The 26,577-nt window shown below is 43.3% G+C and overlaps 1 protein-coding gene across 1 annotated transcript in view; it reads left to right on the top strand.

Annotated features, from left to right (window-relative positions):
- The window catches only part of Acer2 (alkaline ceramidase 2), a 48,085-nt gene that overhangs the window by 8,391 nt on the left and 13,117 nt on the right, over window positions 1-26,577 (top strand). Inside the window, exons 2-4 of the mRNA XM_031377812.1 lie at window positions 6,877-6,991; window positions 7,860-8,001; window positions 17,205-17,342. Coding sequence (XP_031233672.1) covers window positions 6,877-6,991; window positions 7,860-8,001; window positions 17,205-17,342 — 395 coding nt within the window. The remainder of the gene's footprint in view (window positions 1-6,876; window positions 6,992-7,859; window positions 8,002-17,204; window positions 17,343-26,577) is intronic.

Genomic DNA, 26,577 nt, shown 5'->3' on the forward strand with positions numbered 1-26,577 from the left:
TGGCTCAGTGGTTAAGAGCACTGACTGCTCTTCTAGAGGTCCTAAGTTCAATTCCCAGCAACCACATGGTGGCTCACAATCATCTGTAATGGGGATCCAATGCCCTCTTCTGGTGTGTCTGAAGACAGCAATAGTGTACCCACATACTTGAAATAAATAAAAATAAATCTTTTTTAAAAATGTGATTTTAGTGTTAGTTTGGAGCATGTATCAAAATAGAGCTTGGAATGGTGTTTTTATTTGAATTTAAAAATAATGCGGAATTGTGGGAAATCCCAGCATTTAGAAGGCTGAAACAGGTGATTGCTATGGTTTGAGAGTAGCCCAGGCTACGCCTACACTGTGAGACCCTTCTCAAAAGATTAACAATAAAATAGTAAATCATAATACAGGTGGAGTAAATGGACTCATGTCTTCATGAATATCACATGAACACATTTACATGTGTTAGGAGTGTTCCATGCCTGTGGTAATGTGAATCTACAGAGCCATGTAATGGACAGCTTGCCAGTCATAGTTGCACTTGGCAGAAACAACAGGCATTCAGTCGACAAAGATACACTGGAGTTAAGGTCAAGATGCGTGATCGAGCTGGGTACATTGTAACGTACCTGTAATTGCAGTGCTTGGTAGGTGAAAGTAAGAGAGCAGGCATTTAAGGCCATCCTTGGCTACCTAGTGAATTCAAGGCTAGCCTGAGCTACCTGAGATCCTACGACAAACAAGCACAGCCCCAAGTGCATTGTGTTTCCCAGCATTCTAAAGGAGACTCGAAGTTGCTGTTCTTTCCCCTGAAAAAAAATAGCTAAAAAACAAACAAGCAAAAACCCCATCCTGCTATCTGTAGCGGTGCACAGCAGTGAGCTGAATCCTTGTGTGCTAAGATGAAAGAGTGATGGCTTTGCAGTTGGAGATATGCTTTTGTTCATATACATGCAAAGAAAAAGATATAGGGTTTGCATCCAGAACAGGATTTGTCTCTGGGAGAAGGGCAGAAAGGAGTTTTTAAGTCTTAGGATGTTCCTTAGAGGGAGTACTTGCCCTTGAACATGAGGGAGAATGATTTAGCTACAGTTCATTTTTCTATCTCTTCTCTTTCTTTGCTCCCTCTTCAGCATCCCCCATGTCATCTACTTCTCCCCTACTGAGTGAAACTCAAGTTTAAATCATGGGGTGGGACATTCGAGCATAGTGTGATGGCATTCATAGTTCTTAGATATCATATGTGAATGGCCCAGCTGGAGGTGAGCCCTGGGTGGGAGAGTGGGAAGAGCCTGCTGGCTGGCTAGCTCTGGGTAATTGCTGCCCTGGAGACCCTTTCTGGGTCTTTCTATCCCCTTAAAGGAAGTGTTGGTCTTGAAGGCCTAACCCTGAAGGGTTGCTGGCTCTTTAAATGGCTGTGCTCATAGCATGAACAGAAATCTGTGGGTATGCAATAGGTAAATCCTTGACCCATTCCACCTTAGTCTTTTTTTTTTTTTTCAGGTGCTGGGGATTGAACCCAGGGTCCCATGCATACAAAGCAAGTGCTATACCACTGAGCTATATCGCTAGACCTCACTTGCTTCTTTCTCCTTTTAAACATAATTTTTTCTTGTTTTTGTTTTTAAAGACAGGATTTCTCTGTGTAGCCCTGACTGTCCTGGAACTAACTCTATAAACCAGGCTGGCCTCAGTCTCAGAAATCCACCTGCCTCTGCCTCCCAAGCACCTGGCCAAACATAATGTTTTTTAAAGTTTTTTTTTATACATAAAAAATTAGGTGTATGGATAATTTGCTTGCACTATATCTGTGCACTATATGCATGCCTTATGCTCACGGACATCAGAAAGGATGTTAGGTCCCTTGGATCAGAATTTCATATGGTTGTAAGCAGTCAGTTGGGAATTTGAACTCCAGGTCCTCTGGAAGAGCATCCAGTGCTCTTAACTACTGCACCATTTCTTTGACACCTCAATTACTTCTTATAAATGAGAATGGTTCTGTTTCCAAGCCTGGGACCTCTGAGAACATTTATTCATTCAAGGTTGCCAATCATACATCAAGATTCTGTTCTCTCATTTCATTATTCTCTTATTTCTTCCCCTTCCAAAATCTGTGTCACCTCCAAGGGGTGCCTGAGTTCTGAGGTTTGCTAGAATATTTTTCTTTCTCTGTATGTTTGCTCCCACGTGTGCAACTATGTGTACTTGCATGTGGAGGCCAGAGTTTGAAGTTGGATACTGTCCTTAATCCCTTTCTACTTTATTGTCTGTAGAACCTGGAGCTCACACATTTGGGTAGACTCACCTGCAAGCAAGCCTGGAAAATTCTCTCTCTACCTCCCTAGCGCTTGCATTAAAGCATCAAATGTAGCTTTGTGCTTGGGTTCTGGAGTGCTGGCTCTCCAAGTCATGCTTGTATGGCAAAGGCTTGCTTCACTGACTAAGCCCTCTCTCCAGCCCCTGCTGTGACACATTGTATTGCAATGTTACCAGTATGGTTTCTGAGGTCTGGGGAAAGCCCTTCTGCCTTGCTCTCTTTATCTGGGTTCAGGTGCCCACATGGCTCCTCTGAGCCATCATCTCATCCATATCTCTACATTAGCCAACAGGAGTAGCCACACCTTTCTTTTGGAAGCCCTCTTGTCCTTGTTTTTGCATTTTATTTTATTTATTATTATTATTATTATTATTATTATTATTATTATTATTATTTATTTTTTTATTTTTTGGTTTTTTGAGACAGAGGTTCTCTGTATAGCCTTGGCTGTCCTGGAACTCACTCTGTAGAGCAGGCTGGCCTCGAACTCAGAAATCCGCCTGCCTCTGCCTCCCAAGTGCTGGGATTAAAGGCGTGTGCCACCACCGCCCAGCTTGCATTTTCATATTTACTGTACTGTCTAGTTTTACATCAACTTGACAAAAGCTAGAGTTACTTGGGAAGTGGGACTCTCAGTTGGGAAAATGTTCCTGTGAGATTGGCTTGTCGTCAAATCTGTAGTGCAGCTTTTTAATTAGTGATTGCTGTGGGAGTGCCCAGCCCTTGTGGGAGTGCCCAGCCCTTGTGGGAGTGCCCAGCCCTTGTGGGTGGGACCCACCCCTTGGGCTAGTGATCCTGGGTGCTATAAGAAAGCAAATAATGGGTGAATGTGCCAGTGAGCTGACTCTTCCATGGCCTCTGTATCCGCTCCTCCCCTTTGTGTTCATACCCTGACTTTAGTGACAGACAGTTTCTTGGACGTCCCAGAGGAAATGAAGCCTTTCCTCCCCAACTTGCTTTGGTCATGGTCTTTATAACAGCAAAAGAAACCCTAAGACATTTACCCTGTTCCTGAATTTTTCTGGCAGTGCTAAGGATTGATCCCAGGGCCCCACACCTGCCGGGGGAGTGTCTTATCACTGAGGTATATCCCCAGCCCTCTTTTTATTTATTTGTTTGTTTTTCATTGCTTAATTTATTTAGTGAGTGGGTATGTGTGTGAGTGCTTGCCTACTGTAGCATGTATGTAGAGATCAGAGGACAACTTAAGGGAGTTGGTTCTCCCTGTCCACCTGATGGGTCCCAGGCATTGAACCCTGATTGTCAGGCTTAGTGGCAAGTGCCTTTACCCATGAAGCATCTTGCCAGATTTGCTTTTTGGAATTTTTAAATTTTGAGACAAGGTCTCACTATGTTGTCCAGGCCGGCTGTTCAAGGTGTAGCCTAGGAAGGCCTTGAATTTGTAATCCTCCTTCGTCACTTCCAGATTAGCTGGGATTACAGGCAAGAGCAACCAGGCCTGGCTTTTTTTATTTTTAAAATAGTTATCATTATTATTACTAATACTATTTTTGAAGATTTATTTGTTCTATATCATGTGTGTGAGTGTTTTGTCTCCATGTGTGTATGTGCACCACGTGCATGTCTAGTGCTTGAGGTATCCAGAAGAAGGTGTGAGATCGCCTGGAGCGGGAGTTGTCAATGGGAACTGTCACGTGGTTGTTGGGAACTAACAGAGATCCTCTCTCTGTAAAAGCAGCAAGTACTCTTAACCATTGGGCCATCTCTCTAGCCTTCTTTTTATTATTTTAATGTGTGTGTGTGTGTGTGTGTGTGTGTGTGTGTGTGTGTGTGTGTGTTGCCTTCTGAGGTTAGAGCCATGGTATACTTTGGAGCTGGAGCTATAGGCAGCTGCAAGAGCCCCCTGATGTGGGTGCTGCAAACCTGGTCTACACAGGAGCAACACAGGAGCAACATGTGTTCTTAGCTGCTGAGTCACTTGTTTTGTTTTTCTGAAGTCTTTGCCTGCCTCCCACCTCACCTCCAGTGTTAAAACTCATTTAGGCTTAGATGTTATCTTTACATTCTGCATGCACAGGCCTGGACCAAGAGCTCCTCATTCAGCAACTGGAGATGACACTTAGAGAGTTGCATGTCCCTACTGTTGCATACCTTCCAGGATGGCCTTACTTTAAAAACAAGCAAGAGAGGACAATATGTTTGGGCAAGGATTAGAACCCTTGTATACTTCTGGTAGGAGTGTAAAACAAAAGAAAAACAAGTGCCTCAAAAACTCACTATTGAGTGGAAAATCACCAAACCACCTGGTGCCAGCTCTGCCTCTGCTCCTATAACAAATGACCTTAAACCCGGACATTTTCGATATCAGAAGTCTCTGACAGTTCTGGAAATGCAAGATGAAGAGACAGCAGATTTGTCATCCGAGGATGTCCTCCTGCCCTTTCTGTCTGTCTTTCCATCCTCCAGCTCCCCTTCTTCCTTCATTTATTTATTCATTTGTTTTATTTTACTCTTTGTGGTGATTCCGTTGATTGACATCAGGGCCTCACAAAAGCCAGACAAACATCCTACAACTGAAATAGAGTACCAGCTCTTAAAACTTCGAGTGAGGTAGAACTGTGTTTTACAGTATGGCTTCTGAACACAGACTAAAAAGTGAGACTTGCTATATGTGTGAAAGTTACATTGAGTTTAAAAAGGCTTTCTATTGGGCTAGAGAGATGGCTCAGAGGTTAAGAGCACTAGCTGCTCTTCCAGAGGTCCTGAGTTCAATTCCTAGCAACCACATGGTGGCTCACAACCATCTGTAATGGGATCTGATGCTCTCTTCTAGTATGTCTGAAGTCAGCTACAGTGTACTCATAGACATAAAATAAATAAATATGAAAAAAAGGCTTACAATGAACTAAAGAATGTATAATATTTCATGATAAAATAAAAATATTATAAAATATTTTATATTAAATATTTTTATATTTAAATACCATAACATTTTATTTTAAATATTTTATTATTTTTTTCTTTTATTGATTTACTGGTATTTTTTAAAATTTTTATTTTCTTTTATTTTATATGAGTGGGGGGCTGGAGAGTTGGCTCAGTGGTTAAGCTGCTGTCCTAGAGGACCAGAGTTCAATTCCCAGCACCCACATGGCAACTCACAACTGTCTGCAACTCCAGTTCTAGAGGATCTGACACCCACACACAGACATACACAACAGCAAACATCAATGCATGTAAAATTAAATAAATAAATTAATTTTAAAAAATGTATGGGTGTTTTGCCTGCATGTACAGCTGTGCACTGCATATGTGCACTGCCTGTGGAGGCCAGAAGACGGCATCGGATCTCCTGGAACTGGAGTTAAGGTTGTGAAACTTAACATGGGTTCTGGGAATCAAACTCAGGTCTGTCTGGAAGAGTAGCCTGTGCTCCTAATTGCTTAGTCATCTCTCCATCTCATGGTTTGTCTGTTTGTTTGTTTATTCATTTATTTTTGGTTGCCTAAATTCAACTAATCAAATTCCCAGTCCTTTAGCCTCAGCTTCTCAAGAAGTTGGGATATAGGTGCAAGCTATCTTCCTAAGCTAATAATATTTTATTAGTGATTACATATTCAGATCATTAGATAAAAAAATTATTAATTTTTTTTAAAGAGTTGAGTGCTTCTTGGAGATATAATAGGTTTAAGTTCAAATAAAATTTGCAGGTTAAAATACATTTTTTTTCTCCTGTTTTTGGAACATGGGGGTCGGGGTAGTGGCAGAGTTTCATGTTGCACAGGCTCATTATGTGGTTGAATCTGCCCTCGAACTCCTGATCCTCCTCCCTCAGTTTGAGTGCTGGCATTGCTAGCCTACACCACCCTGCCTGGCAAAATGACCATATTTTAAAGTTGGAAAGAAGCGTAACAACTTGATTTTTTAAAAAAAGATTTATTTATTATTATATATAAGTACACTGTAGCTGTCTTCAGACACACCAGAAGAGGGTGTCAGATCTCATTACAGATGGTTGTGAGCCACCATGTGGTTGCTGGGATTTGAACTCAGGACCTTCGGAAGAGCAGTCAGTGCTCTTAACCACTGAGCCATCTCTCCAGCTCCCACAACTTGATTTTCTTATGAAAATAGGTTTTGATTAGGATAAGAAAACTGACAGGGTAGCAAAAGCACTTCCCTCGTGTGGAAAGCAATAGTTGTTGATTCAGAGGAGGAGTTTAGGAAATTTTCATAAATCAAAGTATTCGTGTAACTCCCCTTCCCCTCCCCCATAGACTGACCCCAGGGTTTGATGCTAGACCAGGGCTCTATCGGGCGAGCCACACCTCTAGCCTTGATGGTGCTGTTTACAGTTGATCAAAAGAGGCAGCAAGGAGCCTGTTTTGTTCGTGGTCTTTAAGATGTTCTAAGTCTCAGTGTTATCCGTGTTACCCCACCCTCACCCCCACCCCCACCCCCGCCCTGCGACTGAGCCCGCAATTTAAAAAGTGCAGAGCTTGTACAAGATGGCCACATTCACCCTGGTTTGCAAAGGACACTCCTGGAACAAGCGGCTTTACTTCTTTATGCTTTTACTTAATACTCATCTTTTCACGTTTCTCTCGCCTCAGATCAGCAACGTCTTGTTTTTCATTTTACCGCCCATCTGCATGTGCTTGTTCCGCCAGTACGCAACGTGCTTCAACAGTGGCATCTACTTAATATGGACTCTCCTAGTTGTAGTGGGTAAGTGGAGTCATGTGGGAACTGGACTGAAAGGGAGGAAGTGGGACCCCACATGCTTCCTGTCCCTTTTGAACACAATGTTTTGTAAACCAAAGTCACTCTGACGTCCTAGCCATTGATCCCCTGATACCAAAAGGACTCTGGAGTGCCGGCTTGATAACGAGGCTGCCTGTAACTAGCACATATCTATCTCATCATCTGTGAGGCAGCCACTGGTGGCGTGCCAGCGCCAGCGTAGTTTTCTGAGAACTTCTGAAGAACCCCTGAAACAATTGAAGTCTGATGAGATGTGGCTCCAGAGGACTTAAAGAAAAATATTTAGACGGTTGGTCTCTCATTGTTCAGTGAAATACTTGTGTGATTTTCATTTCCTCCCTGGCAGTTTGGGAATTCTTAACAGAGAGATAGTGTTGAGTTTTATTTACTGCTTGTTATCGGTAAGGTTCAGAAAATGGAAACAGAGTGTGCTTGGCTGTGGAATTCTTTACTGTGGTGATGTGCTGACGTTTGAGCCCAACTTGAAACCCTCTTTCTAGTCTCTAGGTCTGCATGCCTGGGCCCTAAGAAGAGTATGTCTTTCTGTCTGTCTGCCTTCCTTCTTTCCTTTCTTTCTCTCTTTCCTTCTTTTCTTCTTTCTTTCTTTCTTTCTTTCTTTCTTTCTTTCTTTCTTTCTTTCTTTTTTCCTTCCTTCCTTCCTTCCTTTCTTTCTTTCTTTCTTTCTTTCTTTCTTTCTTTCTTTCTTTCTTTTACCCTCTTTCTTTCTTGAGAGTGCCTAGTGATCCTGCTAGCTCCCAGAGAAAGGCTATCCTGAAGCTGTGAGTCTGTTCTGCATTCATCTTTTTTTTTTTTTGGTTGTGATTCTTTCTAGGAATTGGATCTGTCTACTTCCACGCCACTCTGAGTTTCCTGGGTCAGATGCTTGATGAACTTGCTATTCTTTGGGTTATGATGTGTGCTTTGGCCATGTGGTTTCCCAGGAGGTATTTACCAAAGGTCTTTCGGAATGACAGGTAAGCTTGCGCTAAAGACTTTGGAAGATGTTGTAACACACTCATCAGTTGCCAGTGTAACACACTCATCAAGCGAGTTACTGCCTGAGTGAGTGAGCTCCTCATACACTAGCTTCTCATCTACCACTTTAGTGATCTGACAGGACAGCTGAGCTGACAGATAAAGAAATGCTTGGAGAAGAACTTACATCATAGTAGGGACAAAAGCTCAGAGATCTGATTTGTGTGAAAACACTTCCAATGGAGGAGACATTTTTGGATGGTATTTCAAAGACCTTTTTTTCCTGCTAGCATATGTCATCCAATGCAGACCAATCCATGTCAGGCTGTTCACAATCACCTGAGACTCCAGCTCTACGGGACCAACACCTCTGACCTTCATGAGCACCTGTACGCACGAACACACATCCATACATGTAGCTAAAGATAAAGTAAATATAGAAAAAATTTGATTGTTTTTTGAAGTCTGAATGGGAGGGATATTTGTGGAAAATACTGGCTACAGAAATCCCATGGTACAATTGTGTGTATATGATATCCTACTTTTAGGATCAATCAAGTACATTACATACACATGGATTTATATCCATGTATAAAACAAACACATATTTGTTATTATTTTTAAAAGATTAAAGTAGTATTTATTTTTATTTTATGTGTATGGGTGTTTTGCCTATGTGTATGTCTGTGTACCATGAGCATGTGTTGCCCTCACAGTCCAGCAGAGGGCGTTTGCACCTCTGGAATTGGAGTTACAGATGGCTGTGAGCTGCCACATGAGTGCTGCGAATAGAACTGGATTCTCTGGGAGAGTAGACAGATATTGCCTTTTTTAAAAGATTTATTTTATTTTTAGTTATGTGTATGCTTGAGTGTGGGAGTGTGCAGTTGTGCGTGGAGTCCAGAAGGAGACGTCAGCTTCCTCCGCACTGGAGTTCCAGGTGATTGTGAACGTTCCGATGTGGGGGCTGGGTAGGGCATTTGTATCCTTTGTAAGAGCAATATGCACTCAGTGACCAACCACTGAGCATCTCTCCAGTCCTCTAGGTTTGGTTTTGTTTGTTTCTGAGTCAGGGTCTCAAGCAGTCCTGGCTAGACTGAAACTCATTAGGTAGCTAAGCTGACTTGAACAGAATCTTCCTGCCTCTTCTTCCTAAATGCATGTGACTTACAAGTTTGGACCACTATGGCTGGCTTGTTTAATATGTGTTTTCATAGATGTACAAACATTTCCGTACTCCACAAACAACAACCATTAGCTGCCGTTAGCTCCCTCACCCACCCACCCCTCACCCCCAGACAGAGTCTTGGCTGGCTTGGAACTCACTTTGTACACCAGGCTGGCTTTGAACTCACAAAGCCTCCTGAGGGTTGGAATGAAAGGTATGCACCCCCATGCCAGGCCCAGAGATACTATGCTTACCGTTATTCCAAATTCGTTGATGTTATTTAAATGCAAGGAGCACTGTTAATTTTAATATGAAAGGTTAAACTTTAACTGGGATAGGGAGAAAATATTCTCTAAGTGAATTAATCTTTATCCTTCAAATTAGGACTTGAATAGAATTATTTATTTATTTATTTATTTAAGTGAGCCTTCATGTGGTTGTTGGGAATTTAATTTAGGCAGATGCACCAGAAAAGACGAGTGGTTGTGAGCCACCATGTGGTTGCTGGGACTTGAACTCAGAACCTTTGGAAGAGCAGTCAGTGCTCTTACCCTCTGAGCCATCTCACAAGCCCTTGAATAGAATTATTTCTTTTTTTTTTCTTTTTTCTTTTTGTCGAGACAGGGTTTCTCTGTGTAGCCCTGGCTGTCCTGGAACTCACTCTGTAGACCAGGCTGGCCTCGAACTCAGAAATCCACCTGCCTCTGCTTCCCAAGTGCTGGGATTAAAGGTGTGCACCACCACCGCCTGTGAATAGAATTATTTCTAAGTATCATCTAGATTTAGAATTATCCTCAAGAAATTTATGTTATTTGTAAAAAAAGAAGAGAAAGCAAATTGATAGACCTTTATTTTGCCTTTTTCTAATTAAAAGAAAAAATATGCCCTAAGATCTCCCCATTCCTTCTTTCTTTCCTGCCTTCTTTCTGTCTCTGTCTGTCTGTTACTGGAAATTGAACTCAGGACCTTACACATGTCCAGCCCAAGAAATGAGCTTTACCATGTGTCCAGGTTGCTATGGTGACCACAGGGTTAGGGACCAAGGGCATGAGGCAAGGTCACAAGGTGGTTTTGCAGGTGACAACTTTTAACTTTACCCAGCAGCTCCTGGGATGCCCACCAGTCAGTCACTTCTGGTGTTGCACTCTGCGAGGTTTAGGGATCGACCTAACTGGTGCAATAAGGGTGTAAAGAAATGACAGACACACAGACAGAAAAGCTGGGATCCAGTGACCATGGGTCTGATGGAGTGCATCAATAGTAGTGGCAACTTGGAAATTCAGTGCCATTAAGAATAGACGAGTAGGGGTTACTGTATACAGCTGAAGCAGGAGCCAGGGTTACTGTATACAGCTGAAGCAGGAGCCAGGGTTATTGTATACAGCTAAAGCAGGAGCCAGGGTTACTGTATACAGCTGAAGCAGGAGGCAGGGTTACTGTATACAGCTGAAGCAGGAGGCAGGGTTACTGTATACAGCTGAAGCAGGAGCCAGGGTTACTGTATACAGCTAAAGCAGAGGCAGGGTTACTATTTATAGCTGAAGGAGAAGGTCGGGTTGCTGTATACAGCTGAAGCAGGAGCCAGAGTTATTGTATACAGCTGAAGCAGGACGGAGAGTTATTATATACATCTGAATAGATGAGTCAGGGTTACTGTATACAGCTGAAGCAGGAGACAGGATATTGTATACAGCTAAAGCAGGAGGCAAGTTTAGTTAATCTTGGCAGGAGGTCCTTGTACAGGATCAGTCTCAGGCTGTAATTATAGAGAGGAAGAATGTCCTCTGTGGGCATTCCCCGCACATGCTGTCAATATCCACACACAGATCATGGGAAGGCTTTGCCATTCCTATGAGTCTGAGGCACTATGGTCCTTAGCTTGACCATGCTTACGTCATCAATAAATACACATTCAGAACTTCATCAGCTCCTTACGCATTCTGGCATGTTAGTTTCTGCACTGAGAAGCCACTTTTCCCTAAGAACTCCTCTTTCAGATCTTGGTTGGGATCTGAGTGAGAAATTGAAGAAATGAGAATTAGGATTTTCTCTATTTGTGGCATCCTGTAGTCCTGGGTTGAGATTCCAAGAAGCAATTTTTATTCTGTTAATTATAGACACCATTTTTTTCTTTCCTCATTTCACAGAGTAGAAGTGGGGAATGCTTAAACAGGAGAAAGGGATGTGGGGTGTTGGTGATTGAAATCTATCAACTTAATAATGAAAACAGGGTGAGATGCAATGTTGGAGATTTATGTGGGACTGTCCATCATAGCCCTGTGAAGTATTACCCTAGGGAGCTTGTGACATGTGAGTGAGCACTGAGCCCTGGGTGTGGGGAGAGCCATTTGGAGACTGAGAACCACATGTCCTGTCTCCTGTCTGGAGATGGGGTTGGTTTCCTGCTATTGGTGCTTAGGACCTGGATGACTTGGCTTGCTAGTTCCTGTCCTGTGAACTCCCCTGGGTACACACTTTGCAACATGCTGAGCAACATAGTTGGTGCTGTCCCTCAGCGCTCAAGGCTCCATGTGGCACATAGTGAACAGCTCTGCTTTGGGTTTCTGAGATACATGGACAGAGCCAGGGAGAACTTGAACAATACACAGCAAGGAAGAGCAGGCAAGAGGCTCATCCTCGTCTGTCTGTCTTTAACCTCCCAGTGACTGGAGACAAGAAGGTCAGGCATTCATGGGGCTTCTTAGGATTACAGCAGGTGCTGTTCTGCAGCAGGCCAGCCTGCAGATTTTTTTTTTCTTCAAGACAGGCTTTCTTTGTGGACCCCTGGCTGTCCTGGAACTCACTCTGTAGATCATGCTGGCCCCAAACTCAGAAATCCTCCTGCCTCTGTCTCCCAAGTGCTGGGATTAAAGGCATGTGCTACCACTGCCCAGCCAAATTTTTTTTTTAAAGATTTATTTATTTCATTTATATGAGTACACTGTAGCTATCTTCAGACACACCAGAATAAGGCATCAGATCTCATTACAGATAGTTGTGAGTCACCATGTGAATGCTAGGAATTGAACTCAGGATCTCTGGAAATGCAGTCAATGCTCTTAACCCCTGAGTCTCTCCAGCCTGCCTTCAGAATTTTTATAAGTAACCCCAGCAATTGAGGCAAGGGGATACACAGTTCACACACAGACTACAGACACAGACACATGCACACACAGACACACAGACACAGACACACAGACACACACACACACCCCTACCTCAGGGGATCAGAGAAAAATGAGATGGGTGTGAGAATAGTTCATTACAGAGCCCTTGTGCAGCGTGCATAATGCTTTGAGTTCAAGTCCTAGCACTGCAAAAAAAAATTTTTTTTTTGAAGAGAAGATGAAATTAAGAGGTTAATGTAGAACTTCGTAGAGAATGAGGACTTAGTAAGTACTAGAACCTACTATAAAACAGAAATCTGGACATACATTTACAAGATGTCCTGATTAGGTTTCTGGTGCTGTGATAAGCACCATGACTAAAAGTAACTTGGGTGGGGGGAAGGGTTTTTTGTATTCCATCATGAAAGGAAGTAGAGCAGGACTCCAGGCTAGAACAGAGACTGGTGAAATGCTTACTGGTCTGCTCCCCAGGCTCACAGTCAACTACCTCCCAGCATCCCCTGCCCAGCATCCCCTGCCCAGCATTCCATAGTGGGCTGGGCCCATCTCTCCATCAATCATTAAGGAAGAAAATGCCTCCAAAGACTTGCTACCGACCAATTGGATAGTATTACCTTCTCAGCTAAGCTTCCCTCTTTTCAAGTGAGTCTAGTTGACAGAAACTAAACAGCACAAAAGATAACACTATCTATAGAAAGTTAGTGTTCATCATACCACCACTATGATAGGTTAGGAAAATACACAGTCTCATTTTACTTAGAAATCCTAGGACTCTTTAGAGTATACACTCAACTATTTATAATTTTAGATATTTTTTTTTATTTTCAGATAAAGTAAGCAAAAGAAAAGGGGGGGTCATTATAGGTTAATGGAATATGCTTTGCAAATAACCCTCACATGTACTGATATGATTCATTCTTATAAAACCTACAGCTAGCCTTCATTTTGGAGTCGACTTTGTTTTTAGTATCTTGAGTGGCCAGGGAGCAGGCTAGGTCCTGCCTGTCTTAGCACATGGAAGGCTAGAAGCTTAAACTGTCTGGGCCTTGGTGCTCACTGGGCAAGCTCGCTGAGGCCCTTCCCAGGCCAAGTGCTGTAGCACCATGGATAGCAAGGGCTGGGTGCTTTAAGTCACTGTTTGCTTTCTGATGGTCGAAATTAGTGAGTTCTAACCATCTAAAGAGACATCTCAGAGTTTATGGACATGGTTTTATCCTTCATAAAATCCATCTGTCTCACTCTACAGGAGTAAAGGTGATATTATGAAGTACTAAATATAAAAAACAGGATCAGTTAAAGTACCTCTTTAAGGGGTAGAGAATGACAACAGTAACAGCTTCTTTATTATGAGTGGTCAGGAAGTTGCACTGCTAGGTTTCTTTTTGGGGAATAGTGAAGAAGGGGGTATAAGAGTTCAGTCACCGTGAGCTCTCACACTCTGAGACTCTGTGGGCTGGAGGGATCACCTGTTGTCACAGTTAGAACACACGCTGTCAGGGCCCCTCAATTCTGGAAATTTCTGGCTCTCTAGTACGTAGGACCTCTGGTGACTCTTGCTCGAGTTTGCTGGGCTGGCTTTCTGCTGGCCGTGTGACCTCTGTTCACTTCGTCGGGTTGCAAAATTGTATGCGTGCACAGGATGTCCTTGTTGTCCAGCACATTCCTCCACTCCCTCTGGACCCAGTGTAGGGAGGTGTCTACGACTGTCTCCTAAAGCATGTGCCTTTAAACTATTTGGCAGTGTTAGTTAGATGGAGCCTCGGGGGAGTTACAAGGGCTGTCCAGCCTGCTCTCCTTCAGAAGAGATTAGCAACAATAACTTTTTTTTTCTGTCTTGTTTGCTTTGTTCTGTTTCATTTTGAGACGTGGTCACACTCTGAATGTAGTTGGCCTCAACTCAAAGCAATCCTCCTGCTTCAGCCTCCCAAATGCTTGGATTATTGCTCAACAGTAGTCATATTATTAACATAGTATTTTTTCTTATTGATACATTACACACCTGGGCTCTGTATTAAAGTGCTGTTGTGCTCCCAAGAATGTCATGGGAGTTAGTGGTTCAGTTCCAGTGGGAAGGTCTAGAAGAGTTAAGCTCCTTATGAGGGTCCCACAGCCGCTGAACAGTGTATTTGTGAGTCCATCTGTCCATCTGAAATGTCTGTGCTTTTAATTACTGTATTCCTCTTTGTAAGCTGTACTTGAAGCTTCTATTCCACTCGGTATGGAAGGTTCTAGATCTTGACAATTTATTTTCTTCCCTCCTCTCCCCTTTCCTCCCCTTCCTTCCTTCCTTCCTTCCTTCCTTCCTTCCTTCCTTCCTTCCTTCCTTCCTTCCTTCCTCCCTTCCTCCCTTCCTTCTTTCCTTTCATTTCTTTCTTTGAAATAAGGTCTCATGTGTCCCAGGGTGACTCCAAGCTTGCTAGCTGAGGATGGCTTTGACATTCTTATCCTCCTGTCTCCTCCTTTCATGGACTAGGATCACAAATATGCACAAGTACACCCAGTTTTTGAGGTGTAAGGGATGGACCCTAGGGCTTTGTGCATGCTAGGGAAGCACTATATATATATCTCTAGTCTTCAAATCTCTGGTTATATGTTACCAATTGAAGTGTGTGTGTGTGTGTGTGTGTGTGTGTGTGAGAGAGAGAGAGAGAGAGAGAGAGAGAGAGAGAGACAGACAGACAGACAGACAGACAGACAGACAGACAGAGACAGAGAGAAAGAGACACAGAGAGAAAGTATAATATCTTCTTTTTTTAGTTTTTTTCTTTTTTTTTAAAGATTTATTTATTTTATGTAAATACACTGTAGCTGTCTTCAGACACTTCAGAAGAGGGAGGCAGATCTCATTATGGGTGGTTATGAGCCACCATGTGGTTGCTGGGAATTGAACTCAGGACCTTCGGAAGAGCAGTCAGTGCTCTTAACCACTGAGTTATCTCTCCAGCCCCAGAGAAAGTATAATATTTTTGTAAAGAAAAACTTACAATGAAGCCTAGAGGGTAGAACAACATACAGACATGGTATACAGTGAGAGGATAAGGAAACATGTGGGCTTGTCCTGTGACAAAGAGAGAAGATGGAGGGATCGGAAAGAGACCAGCAAAATGTCCCACTAGCCTTGGCGTGTCAGGAGCTTGCAGGGAGAGTTGTCCAGTGCTCCAGAGGCCGTGTGCCTGGTGCTGGACTGGCTGTCCTCAGGCTGGACAGGCAGCCTTGTTTCCGGTAGCTGAAAAGTTTTGGCCTGTCAGGAAGAAAACACGAGTCTCCTGATCATTTGCTGCCTGCTTCCTTTCACATACGGCTGTTCCCCTCTGGTTCAGGGCTACAAAGCCTGTTCATTCCAGTTAGAAGGTTGGCAGCTTGATCAATGATTTCCTGTGCCTTGATGATAAATGCCTTTCCTCTTTAGAAGATAAATCTGTATTTTGAAGGGTCAATGCTTTTTGAGTTCTTTATAATAGAACTTCCAATCCGTTTCCTAACTGTGACCTGTCCCGGGGCTCTTGGCCAAAACAAATTCTGCTAATGACAAATAACAGAAAGTACAGGAAAATCATGTGCTCTTTAATTTAAGTCAGGGATAAGGCCACTGAGAGTGGGTAGGCCAGGGCCTTTTTGCTCTATAGATCAGGAAACAGAGTCCCTGGAGAGAGGAAGAAGCATGCTCAGGATCACGTCGCCACTTCTGGCTGGCTCTACTTCCCTGAAGGCTGTGAGCAGAGTGCCAGCCATCTATCAAGTTAAAATCCTGTCAAGACAAACTTCCAGTTCATGCTAGGCCTACAGGTTGCCAGGAAATATCTTATTTGATTTGATTTTTTTTTTTTTTTTTATAAAACCTTTAGTTTTGTAGGCTGGACACATAGGAATTTTGTTACTTTTAAAGTAGTAATGTTTATTCTTTGTTAATGGTCTCTGGTGTCTCATAAAAGTCATACATATTGACCTGGTAGAACTACTTGGGGCTAAATGGGTTCTGTGAAGTTTTATGAGTACATAGGCGTGCTTGTTCCTGAACTTAGCTTTGTAAAGGCAGAGTTGAGTAGCTGCAGCCAAGCGCTTAGGACCTGCAAAACCTAAGCCAAGCGTTTAGGACCTGCAAAACCTAAGCCAAGCGCTTAGGACCTGCAAAACCTAAGCCAAGCGCTTAGGACCTGCGAAACCTAAAATGCTTCAGACCCTTTACAGAATTTCTTTTTTTTTTTAAGGCAGGTTATATTAAGTAGTTGAGGCTGGTCTTGAACTCCTGATCCTCCTACTTTTACCTTTCAAGTTCTGGGATTAGAGTCCTATGCTACTGTGTCTGGCTTATAAAGAAAGGATTTGTCAAGTCCTGCAGATCTGATAAAACACAGAAAGGCAGAAGCAGGGAAGTCGTTGCCTCCCTAGAGACGTAGGTTGACTGTGGCTTAAGCATTTTCCTAGCTAAATGTTTTCAAAGTCTTTGATTCCCAGTCATCAGCTCCTAGAAGCAGAGAGGATGGCTTTTAGGTCTGGCTCATCTGTGACCTACCAGTACTTAGTGTACAACAGTGGTTCTCAACCTGTGAGACATGACCCAGTCACATATCCGATACCCTGCATATCAGATGTTTACATTCCGGTTCATTACAGTAGCAAAGTTACAGTTATAGAGTAGCAATGGAATAATTTTGTGGTTGGGGGTCTCTACAACATGAGGCACTGTATTAAAGGGTCACAGCATTGGGTCGGTTGGGAATCACTGGTGTAGACGTTCTCAGTTTGCACAAATAGTGCTGGCTACACCTCACCAATAGTGACAAGCAATGGGAGTGTGCACAAGGCCTTGGGTTCAAATCCTCAGCATGAGGTAGGGAGGGACCATGTTAAACAAACAAGCATGATTTCCTTTGTTAATGGATTTTCTTTACGTCCACTGGTTTAGGGGCAGGTTCAAGGCAGTGGTGTGTGTCCTGTCTGCAGTTACAACATGCCTGGCATTTGTCAAGCCCGCCATCAACAACATCTCTCTGATGATTCTGGGGGTTCCATGTACTGTGCTGCTCATTGCAGAGATGAAGAGGTGGGTACCATTCTTCCTGTCTTTTGTTGCCTGGGTCACCATTTTCTTCTGGGAAGTTGTAGATGAAGGCTTCAGGTTCATATGCAGAAATATCTATATATTAAAAGATTCATTTTGTGTTTTAAAAATATTTTTAAAAGTCTATATATTTTATTTCATGTATGCATATATGCCTGAATGCATCGCACAGTGAGCATGTAGAAGCCACAGAGATCCTTTGGACTGGAGTTGTGAGAGGTCTGACATGTGTGCTCAGACCGGATCTGGGTCCTCTAGAAGTGCTCTTAACTTCTAAACCATCACTCCATCCCTTCCAGAAACATGTTATGGGGATTGGAGAGGCAACTTGGGGGTTAAGGGCCCTTGTTGCTCTCCCAGATGTACTCAGTCTTGTTCCCAGCATCTGGGTGGTGGTGGCTCCCAGGCATCCAACACCCTCTTCTGACTCTGCAAGTACCAGGCATGCACACGTTGCTGTTACTTTGAAAATGTCTTTGAGGCCGGGCGGTGGTGGCGCACTCCTTTAATCCCAGCGCTTGGGGAGCAGAAGCAGGTGGATTTCTGAGTTCGAGGCCAGCCTGGTCTACAGAGTGAGTTCCAGGACAGCCAGTGCTATACAGAGAAACCCTGTCTTGAAAAACCAAAAAAAAAAAAAAAAAAAAAAAAAAAAAAAAAAAAAAAAAAAAGAAAAAAGAAAAAAATGTATTTGAATTCGTACTTCTCTATGAACACTGCATGTCTTGATTTTTTAAAAATGCCTCCTTGCTATGTAGCTGAGGCTGGCCAGGCTAACTCATGTTGATCTTCCCACTCTTCCTTAATGCTAGGAGTATAAGTGTGAAATGAGTGCCTGTGAGTGACTTTTTAAAAACTGAAAATAATATTTTATGTGTATGGGTGCTTTGTCTGTATATATGTCTGTATACCACTTGCATGCCTGGTATTTGGGGAAACCAGAAGAAGGCATCAGATTCCGTGGAACTGAGCTAAGGATGGTTGTGAGCCATCATATAGTTGCTGGAAATTGAACTTGGGTCCTCTTAAGGAACAGCCAAGTATTCTTAACCCATGAACCATCTTTCCAGACCCTAAATGTTGTTTGTTTGTTTGTTTGTTTTTTAGATAGGATTTCTCTCTGTGGCCCTGGCTGTCCTGGAACTTGTTCTGTAAACCTTCTTCTGCTTCCTGGGATTAAAGGTGTTTGCTACCACACTGGGTTTACGAAGTCTTTCTTATCTTTAGTCCCTAATCTGCTTAGCTGCTTACCTGACTCCTATAGGAGTCACAGGTATTGAGAGTTCAAGTTGACAAAACCAGGTTCTTCAGCTATCTTTCTTATCCCTAGTTTTCTCTGTAGGGTGTCCAGTTATGCTAAATAGGAGTACTGTGTTTCCAGATGTGCAACTCAGAAGATCTCTCTCCTGGAACATCTCCTCTGGTCTCAGTCACTGTTCTACTTGTTGGCATGCCAATTCCCATATCATTCAAAGTCTTTCACACACATTTCTGCTGCCCTCTGTAAGTTGAGCACATTATGTGTCGTTCCTTCCCCTGCCTCAACTCCACATGCGCGCGCGCACATACACACACACACACACACACACACACACACACACACACACACACACACACACACACGGAGCTCCCCTTCGGTCTATTCTCCACCATTCTAACTTCTATCTCTTCACTTGAATCCAGACTTGTCTGGAGCAGGTCTCTCTGGCTTCAGGCCCTTGTTCACACTTCCCCCTTTCTGACCCTCTGTGTAATTAACTGTTGCTGGTCCTCTAGTTTGGGGTTCAGCCATTTATATATTGTTCTCTCGCCCTCCTTTACAGCACTCATTGCCATGACTAGAAAGTCATTTGTGTCATTTGACTTCTGCTTAACACAGAGGGACAGGGCTCGGGTCTTTCTGTTCCCTGCTGTAACCCAGTTACCGCCCAAACCCCAGTAAGGAAAAGGAAAGGAAAAGGCTCCCCGCTTTCGTGATATTCCCAGAAAAAGGATGCCCTCGGCACTCGGTGCATTTCCTTCCAGGCTCCTCCCCGTTTGTTTTCACATGACATGTCATGCCAAGCCAGTCTGTCTCATCATGTCCTGCTTTGCTTAGGGGACAAAGAGGAAGGACTGTGTTTTATCGCTCTGCTTGTCTCTAGCCTTCCTTCCTGAAACATGTCTAGTCTTTAGAGTTTCATTGTCGGTTCTGAACCTTCTCTCACCAGGAGAAAATGAAAGTTTATTCGGATTCAGGGTCATGACCTGATGTGCTGAACTTTGGGATGTTTAAATCACGTTGCTAAGAGACTCTCTTGCATTTAAAATACTTAAACAACCAACCAACCAACCAAACAAAAAAACCCTTTCCTGGGCTAGAGAGAGATGGCTCAGCGATTAAGAGCACTGACTACTCTTCCAGAGGTCCTGAGTTCTGATTCCCAGCAACCACATGGTGGCTCACAACCATCTGTAATGAGATCTGATGCCCTCTTCTGGTATGTCTGAATACAGCTATAGTGTACTTACATATAATAATAAATAAATCAGGGCTGGTGAGATGGCTCAGCGGGTAAGAGCACTGACTGCTCTTCTGAAGGTCCTGAGTTCAGATCCCAGCAACCACATGGTGGCTCACAACCACCCATAATGAGATCGGACACCCTCTTCTGGTGCTGTCTGAAGACAGCTACAGTGAATTATGCCGGAGCGAGCAGGGCCCAGAGAACAGCCACACACGTGATGGCTCACGGCCATCTGTACAGTGTACTCATACACATAAAAAAATAAAATAAACCTTTTAAAAAAAATAATAAATAAATCTTTGGGCTGGAGTGTGTGCTGCCAGAGTGAGCAGGGACCAAGTGAGCAGAAATCCTGAGTTCAATTCCCAGCAACCACATGATGTCTCACAACCATCTGTACAGCTACAGTGAACTCATATACATAAAATAAATAAATAAATAAATAAAGATAAAAAAACCACCTTAAGAGTACAATAAAGGAGGCTGGGTGTGATAGTAACATGCCTTTAATCTCAGCACCAGGGAGGCAAAGACAGGAAAAGCTTTGTGAGTTCAAGGCCAGCTTGGTCTGCATAGTGAATTTCACGACCGCCAAAGGGCTACAGAGTGAGACTCAGTCTCAAAAGCAAAACAAAACACCCCACCCCCAACCAATAAAGGATAGGTAAGAGAAGAAATAGTGGGCATTGATTGCTCTTAGGGGTTTGTATCTTGAAGTCTGGTCCTGTTGTATGTATTCATTTTGCTTCGCTTGTTTCCTTCTGAAACTTGACCTCACTTTGATGTTCTGATGAAAGCCCTGACAATGAGACTAGAACCTGGCGGAGCCAGGTTTGGGGCAGTCCTGAGCTGACCTGAGCATCCTGATCAGCAGCTGTAGCAGGACCTGCATCCTCAGGAATAGGAGGAGACACAGAGGTACCACCCTGGGCTCCTGGCTCTCCGCTGACTTCCCTCTACTCTGCTAACCCCCAGTGACCCCGACTGGCACCCTGCTTTCACCAACACTCCTCATAGTACATCTCGGCCATGTTGCTCTGTTTTCATGTGATCCTTAAGCCAAAGCTTCTAAATTTAACTAGGTTGGGTGTTCATGGAAACTTTTTATAAAAGTAATGACGTGTAGAAAAAATTGTCTTAAATTAAATTTTTGTTTTAATTTGTATGAGACAAGTTCTCTCTATGTAGTCCTGGCTGTCCTGGGACTGGCTGTGTAGACCAGGGTGGACTTGAACGCAGAGGTACACCTGCCTCTGTCTCCTAAGTGCTGGGATCAAAGGCATGCATCATTACATTACACCTGGCTTATTTTCCTTTTTTTTTTTTTTTTTTTAAAGATTCCCTTCCTTATCCTTCCTTTGCTCCAGTTTCTTCCCTTTCCTATTCTTTGATCACACTTTATGATATAGCCTAGTCTGGCTTTGAACTAGTCTGTAATTCTAGTCTTCAATCCTTGGGATAACCTGGGAGTACTTGGGAGTTAAGGACAGAACGCTACATAATGGCTTTGAAGCCAGCTTGGGATGACTGACGTGTTTCAAGCAACAAAACCAAACACACATTGAATAACATACTATAGTTCTATGCAAATCAGTGGAGTCCAGCTGAAATTGTGCCTGCTCTTTATTAGTTTATTGATTCATCAGCAAGCACTATTCAACCCCTGCTTTGATCCAGGAACTGATGCTAGGCAGTAGGCATCTGCTGGTGAATAAACAGGTATAGTTCCTACTGCCATTGACCTTCAGACATGAAGCAAATAATTGCACAAATAATATACTATTTCAGCCTGTGAAGTGCCGTGAAGGAGAATAGCAGGGTTCCCAGAGAGGATGCAATATGAACCGATGGCCATCAGAGGGTGCTGTTCAGGAAGTATTGGAATTCAGGCCTGAGGTGGAGGAGGTGGGCTCAGGCTAGCCACTCTTTGGGCGCTTTGGTTTACTCACAGGAGGACTAGAGTGGTTTTTGTTTTGTTTTGTTTTGTTTTGATAGGGTCTCAATATGTAGCTCTGGCTAGCCTAGAACTTGTGATTTAGAGCAGGCTGGACTTGAACTTTCTATCTGCCTCTGACTTCCAAGTGCTGGGATTAAAGGCATGTACCACCACACACATGGCTTATGGTCTCTCTCTGTCTCTGTCTCTCTCTCTCTGTCTCTCTGTGTGTGTGTGTGTGTGTGTGTGTGTGTGTGTGTGTGTGTGTACCACATGCCTGTACTTACATTCCTGATGCCCTCGGAGACCAGAAGAGGGTGTTGGAACTGGAGTTACAGACCCCTGTGAACCACCATGTATTTTGGAACCCTATCTGATTCTGTCTCTTTGCTTCCTAGCAGTCATGAAGTAAGTAGCTTTGCCTGGCCTCATTCTCTCTGCCCCAACGAGCCAAGGGCAACAGAGCCTGGTGGCCATGGTCTGAAATTTCTCAAACCATGAGCTAGTATTAGTATTACTCTTTCCTCTTTCTAAGTCACTCATCTCAGGTATTTTGTCACAGTAATGGTTTGCTAGTAAGTGTTTTTTTTTTGTCAAGTTGGCACCAACTGGAGTCATGGGAGAAGAAGAAAACTCAGTTGAAAATGCTTCTGTCAACCTGGCCTGTAGCAGGCAAGTCTCTGGGCGCATTTTCTTGATTAATGATTGATGTGGGAGAGCCCAGCCTACTTCGAGCAGTGCCAGCCCTAGGGAGGAGCAAACCATGAAGAGCAAGCCAGCAAGCAGTGTTCCTCCATGGTCTCTGTTCAGTTTCTGCCTCCAGAGTTTTGCTTTGAGTTACCCCTTGGCTTCCCTCTGTGGGGTCCTGTGACCTGGGAGTTGGTAAGGTTTAACCCTGTCCTCCCCAACTGCAAAAGGAAACAAACAAGGTCAGATGAAGCTAATGGTTTTTATGTGTCATGGACCTCTATTTGTTCTTTCAAAAATACTTTTCAAAGGTGGCATTCAACCTTCCTGTAAGAGAGCATTGTGTGTGTGTGTGGTTTCTTTTTGGGGGTGGGGTAGGGTTATTTTTTATTTATTTATTTATTTTTGGTTTTTTGAGACAGGGTTTCTCTGTGTAGCCTTGGTTGTCCTGGAACTCACTCTGTAGACCAGGCTGGCCTCGAACTCAGAAATCCACCTGCCTCTGCCTCCCAAGTGCTGGGAGTAAAGGCATGTGCCATCACCACTCGGCTGTGTGTTTTGTTCTTAAACAGAACTTTTGAGCTGCTGTTACTCCATTTTTACCAAAGCTTTTGCTTATGTTTCTGTCAGGCAGTGGAAGTGGTTGTGACATGCTGGGCCTTTGCCATCTGTCCATTCGCTCAGTAAATATGAGTTATGTCTTTTCTTGGATTCTCAGCCCCCCTGCAAGACCAGAACTGACTCAGGAGTGGTCAACTGAGGAAAAAGGTCCTGGAAGAAAGGTTTAGAACCTCTTTAGCCCCCAGCTGTCAGTGGGCTCACTGGGAACTTCTTCCCAGGCATGGGAACCTTCCACTTTAGGACCAGTTCCATAACAAGGAAAAAAACTGGTGCAGGTTTCAGGCAACCAGTAGGTATTGTGGAAATTATTTAATCCTACCCCAGGGTTCTACCCAGCCTTTACCATTTAGTTCCTAGATAAAAGACACACACAACCTTCATATTTACAATAAGCCTTAAATAGCACAAGAGCTGCCCTCTATGCTGTTAGAATCTACTTTCATATAGGTAGCCCCGAGTTATTACTTATTATATTTCATCTGGGCTGCTCTTAACTCCAGTTGGCCAGCCCTCATGGCCATGCTTTCTTGACTCCTAACCCATGGAGGCTTCTCCTTCCTCCTCCTGCACCTTCTTCTCCCTTCTTGTCATTCTCCTCCGACCCCAAGCCCGAGAATCCTAAACCTCACCTACACCTCATGTTTACCAATAAGAAATAACTTGGGGGCAGGGTGACTTAGGTCTACTCCAGGTTGAGGGGGGAGGGGCAGTATTAGCATTAGGATACAGTCTGCACCAGGCCAGTCCACTACAAGGAGGACTTGTTTCAGAACAACATTTGTTCAGTATATGTAAGAACTCTCCTTTTCATTTAGCAAATTTTGAGAGCTTTTTCTATGCCCAGTGCCCTTCTAGTGCTGGGGACACTGGAGAACAGCTTAAGTGTAAATGGGGGGAATCAATAGCAAAACAGAAGATGCCAGAGGTTACATTCCCTTGATCCCATTGCTCAGGAGGCAGAGGCAGGAAGATCTCTGTAATGGTAATTTTAATATAATTGTAACCAGCAAGCTAATACAGCAGCTTTAAAAAAAATTCTAGCTAGTTCCCCAATAAAGACATAGAAAGACCAAGGTTTATTTTCAATTTAAAGTACAATAACTAGAATTATAATTCTATTCCAATCCTATGATCTAATCTGGCTACCTTCCATTCAAAATCCCAAGATATTTGCATTTTTGTATTGTTCAGGGCCTCTGGGTGTAAGGTGTGCCCTGCCTTGACCTCTTCCTCACTGAAACTCCTTTCTTCTTCCTCTGTTCTTCACCCTGCCCCCCTGGCTGGCCGAAGTCTCACCCTGTTCTCTCTATTGCCTAGTCATTGGCTTTTCCAGCTCTTATTGACAAGGCAGAGAATAAACGATGAGCACTGTTCACACAAATTTAGACAGGGGATTCTTGACATAAGTGTTAGAATACCACATCCAGATTGCAACAAGATATATGGGCAGAGAAATCAGCATTTGAATAACACCAGGATAAACTTTACACAGCTCACAATAACATGATGCCTACAGAGCTCTGTGAGTTTGAGGTCAGCCTGATCTATAGAGAGAGTTCTAAGATAGCCAGGGCTACATAAAGAAACCCTGTCTTGAAACACCAGAACCCCAAATCTAACCCTCCACCACCTACCCCCAAAAGGAGGAAGGATCTTGGGATCTTGGGATGGCTTTTTAAATTATTAAAAAATTGTGCTCAGGAAAGGGCTCTGAATTATCTCTCTGTTGCTGTGATAAAATACCATGAGACAGCAACTTATTTTTTTCCTTTATTGAAAATAGCTGGTTGCTTTGTACAGTCCATTCTGATTACAGTTTCTCCTCCCTTTATTTCTCCCAGGTCCCCACCCATCCAGATATCTAAAGAAAGAGAACAAAATAACATTTTATTGTATTATATAGAGTAAAAAAATATAAAGCATATAAAATTAAACCAATAAGATAAATGAAAAACAAAGAAGTTGGAATATGTCAAAACAGCCAATGAAAAGGCACAAGAAAGTCTTATAGATACAGAGACTCACATGTTCTCACAGGATTCCTATATGAACCCCAAACTGGAAGCTAGAATACACATACAGAGGGTCTGTAGCCAGGCAGTGGTGGCACATGCCTTTAATCCCAGCACTTAGGATGCAGAGGCAGGCGGATTTCTGGGTTTGAGGCCAGCCTGGTCTACAGAGTGAGTTCCAGGACATTCAGGACTACACAGAGAAACCCTGTCTCGAAAAACAAACAAACAACAAAAAAAAAAGTCTTATAGATACATAGACTCACATGTTCTCACAGGACTCCTATATGAACCCCAAACTGGAAGCTAGAAATACATATACAGAGGGTCTGTATGGTAGAACAAGAAATGCCCTGACTTAACATTAGGTGACAAAGAACCCCTAAACATGTGTTTGTGTTTGTTTTGAATTGGCCTCTATAGCTGGGCATGGGACCCAACCTTAAGAGTGGTTTGTGCCCCCTAGTGAGACTCCCTTGGAGAAAACTTAATTTTCTTTTTTAGACTTTTTTCTTATTTAAAACTATTTTTAAAATTTTAGTGTATTTTGACTATATTCTTTTCCTCCACACTATCCTCCCAGATCCTCTCCTGACCCCTACCTCCCTAACTTTAAGTTCTTCCTCAAAAAACAAGCCCAAACCTCAATACAACTCAGTGCAAGTGGCTATCAGTTGTAGATAGCTTTTGGGTTAGGGATGGGTGTGTGTGCTTACTTCAGCTCTAGCCCCATCTGGGGTGGGCTCTGTGAGCTCCGAGGAACTTTCTTCTCGGTGTTCTTCATCTCCTCTAGCTCTTACACTCTTTCTGTCTTCTCTTCCACAGAGTTAGTTACCTGAGCCCGGAGGGGAGGGATTTGATGGAGCTATCACTCTTAGGACTGTGTTCCAAGGTCTGCAAATGGCTGCCTATTGTCTGCCCCTGGGTCTTTGTATCTGTGAGTCTTTGCTTTGCTGCCTGAGGAAGCTTCTCTAGTGATGGCTAGGCAAGGCAGGGACTCTGAGTACAGGAGCGAGGAGTCATTTTATTGCTTTGTTCCTTTAGTAGAAAAGTGGTACTTGGTTTTCCCCTAGGTCCTTGGGCAAGATAGTCTCTGGTTCTTGGCCATCCAAGCAATGTTGGATAAGGGTTCCATCTTGTGGAGTGGGTCACATCTCAACTCAGATGTTGGTTGGTTACTCCATATGCTTTGTGCCACTATTACTGATGGAAGTGGGTGTCAAGTTTGACAAAGTCACATGGAGCATCAGGTCTTTTTTTTTGTTTTTTTTTTTTTGTTTGTTTTTGTTTTTGTTTTTTTGAGACAAGGTTTCTCTGTATAACCCTGGGTGTCCTGGAACTCACTCTGTAGATCAGGCTGGCCTCAAACTCAGAAATCCGCCTGCCTCTGCCTCCCAAGTGCTGGGATTAAAGGCGTGAGCCACCACCGCCCGGCTGGAGCATCAGATCTTACATGG

Source organism: Mastomys coucha, unplaced genomic scaffold (genome assembly GCF_008632895.1).
Source record: "Mastomys coucha isolate ucsf_1 unplaced genomic scaffold, UCSF_Mcou_1 pScaffold18, whole genome shotgun sequence".
NCBI classification, from domain to species: Eukaryota; Metazoa; Chordata; class Mammalia; order Rodentia; family Muridae; genus Mastomys; species Mastomys coucha.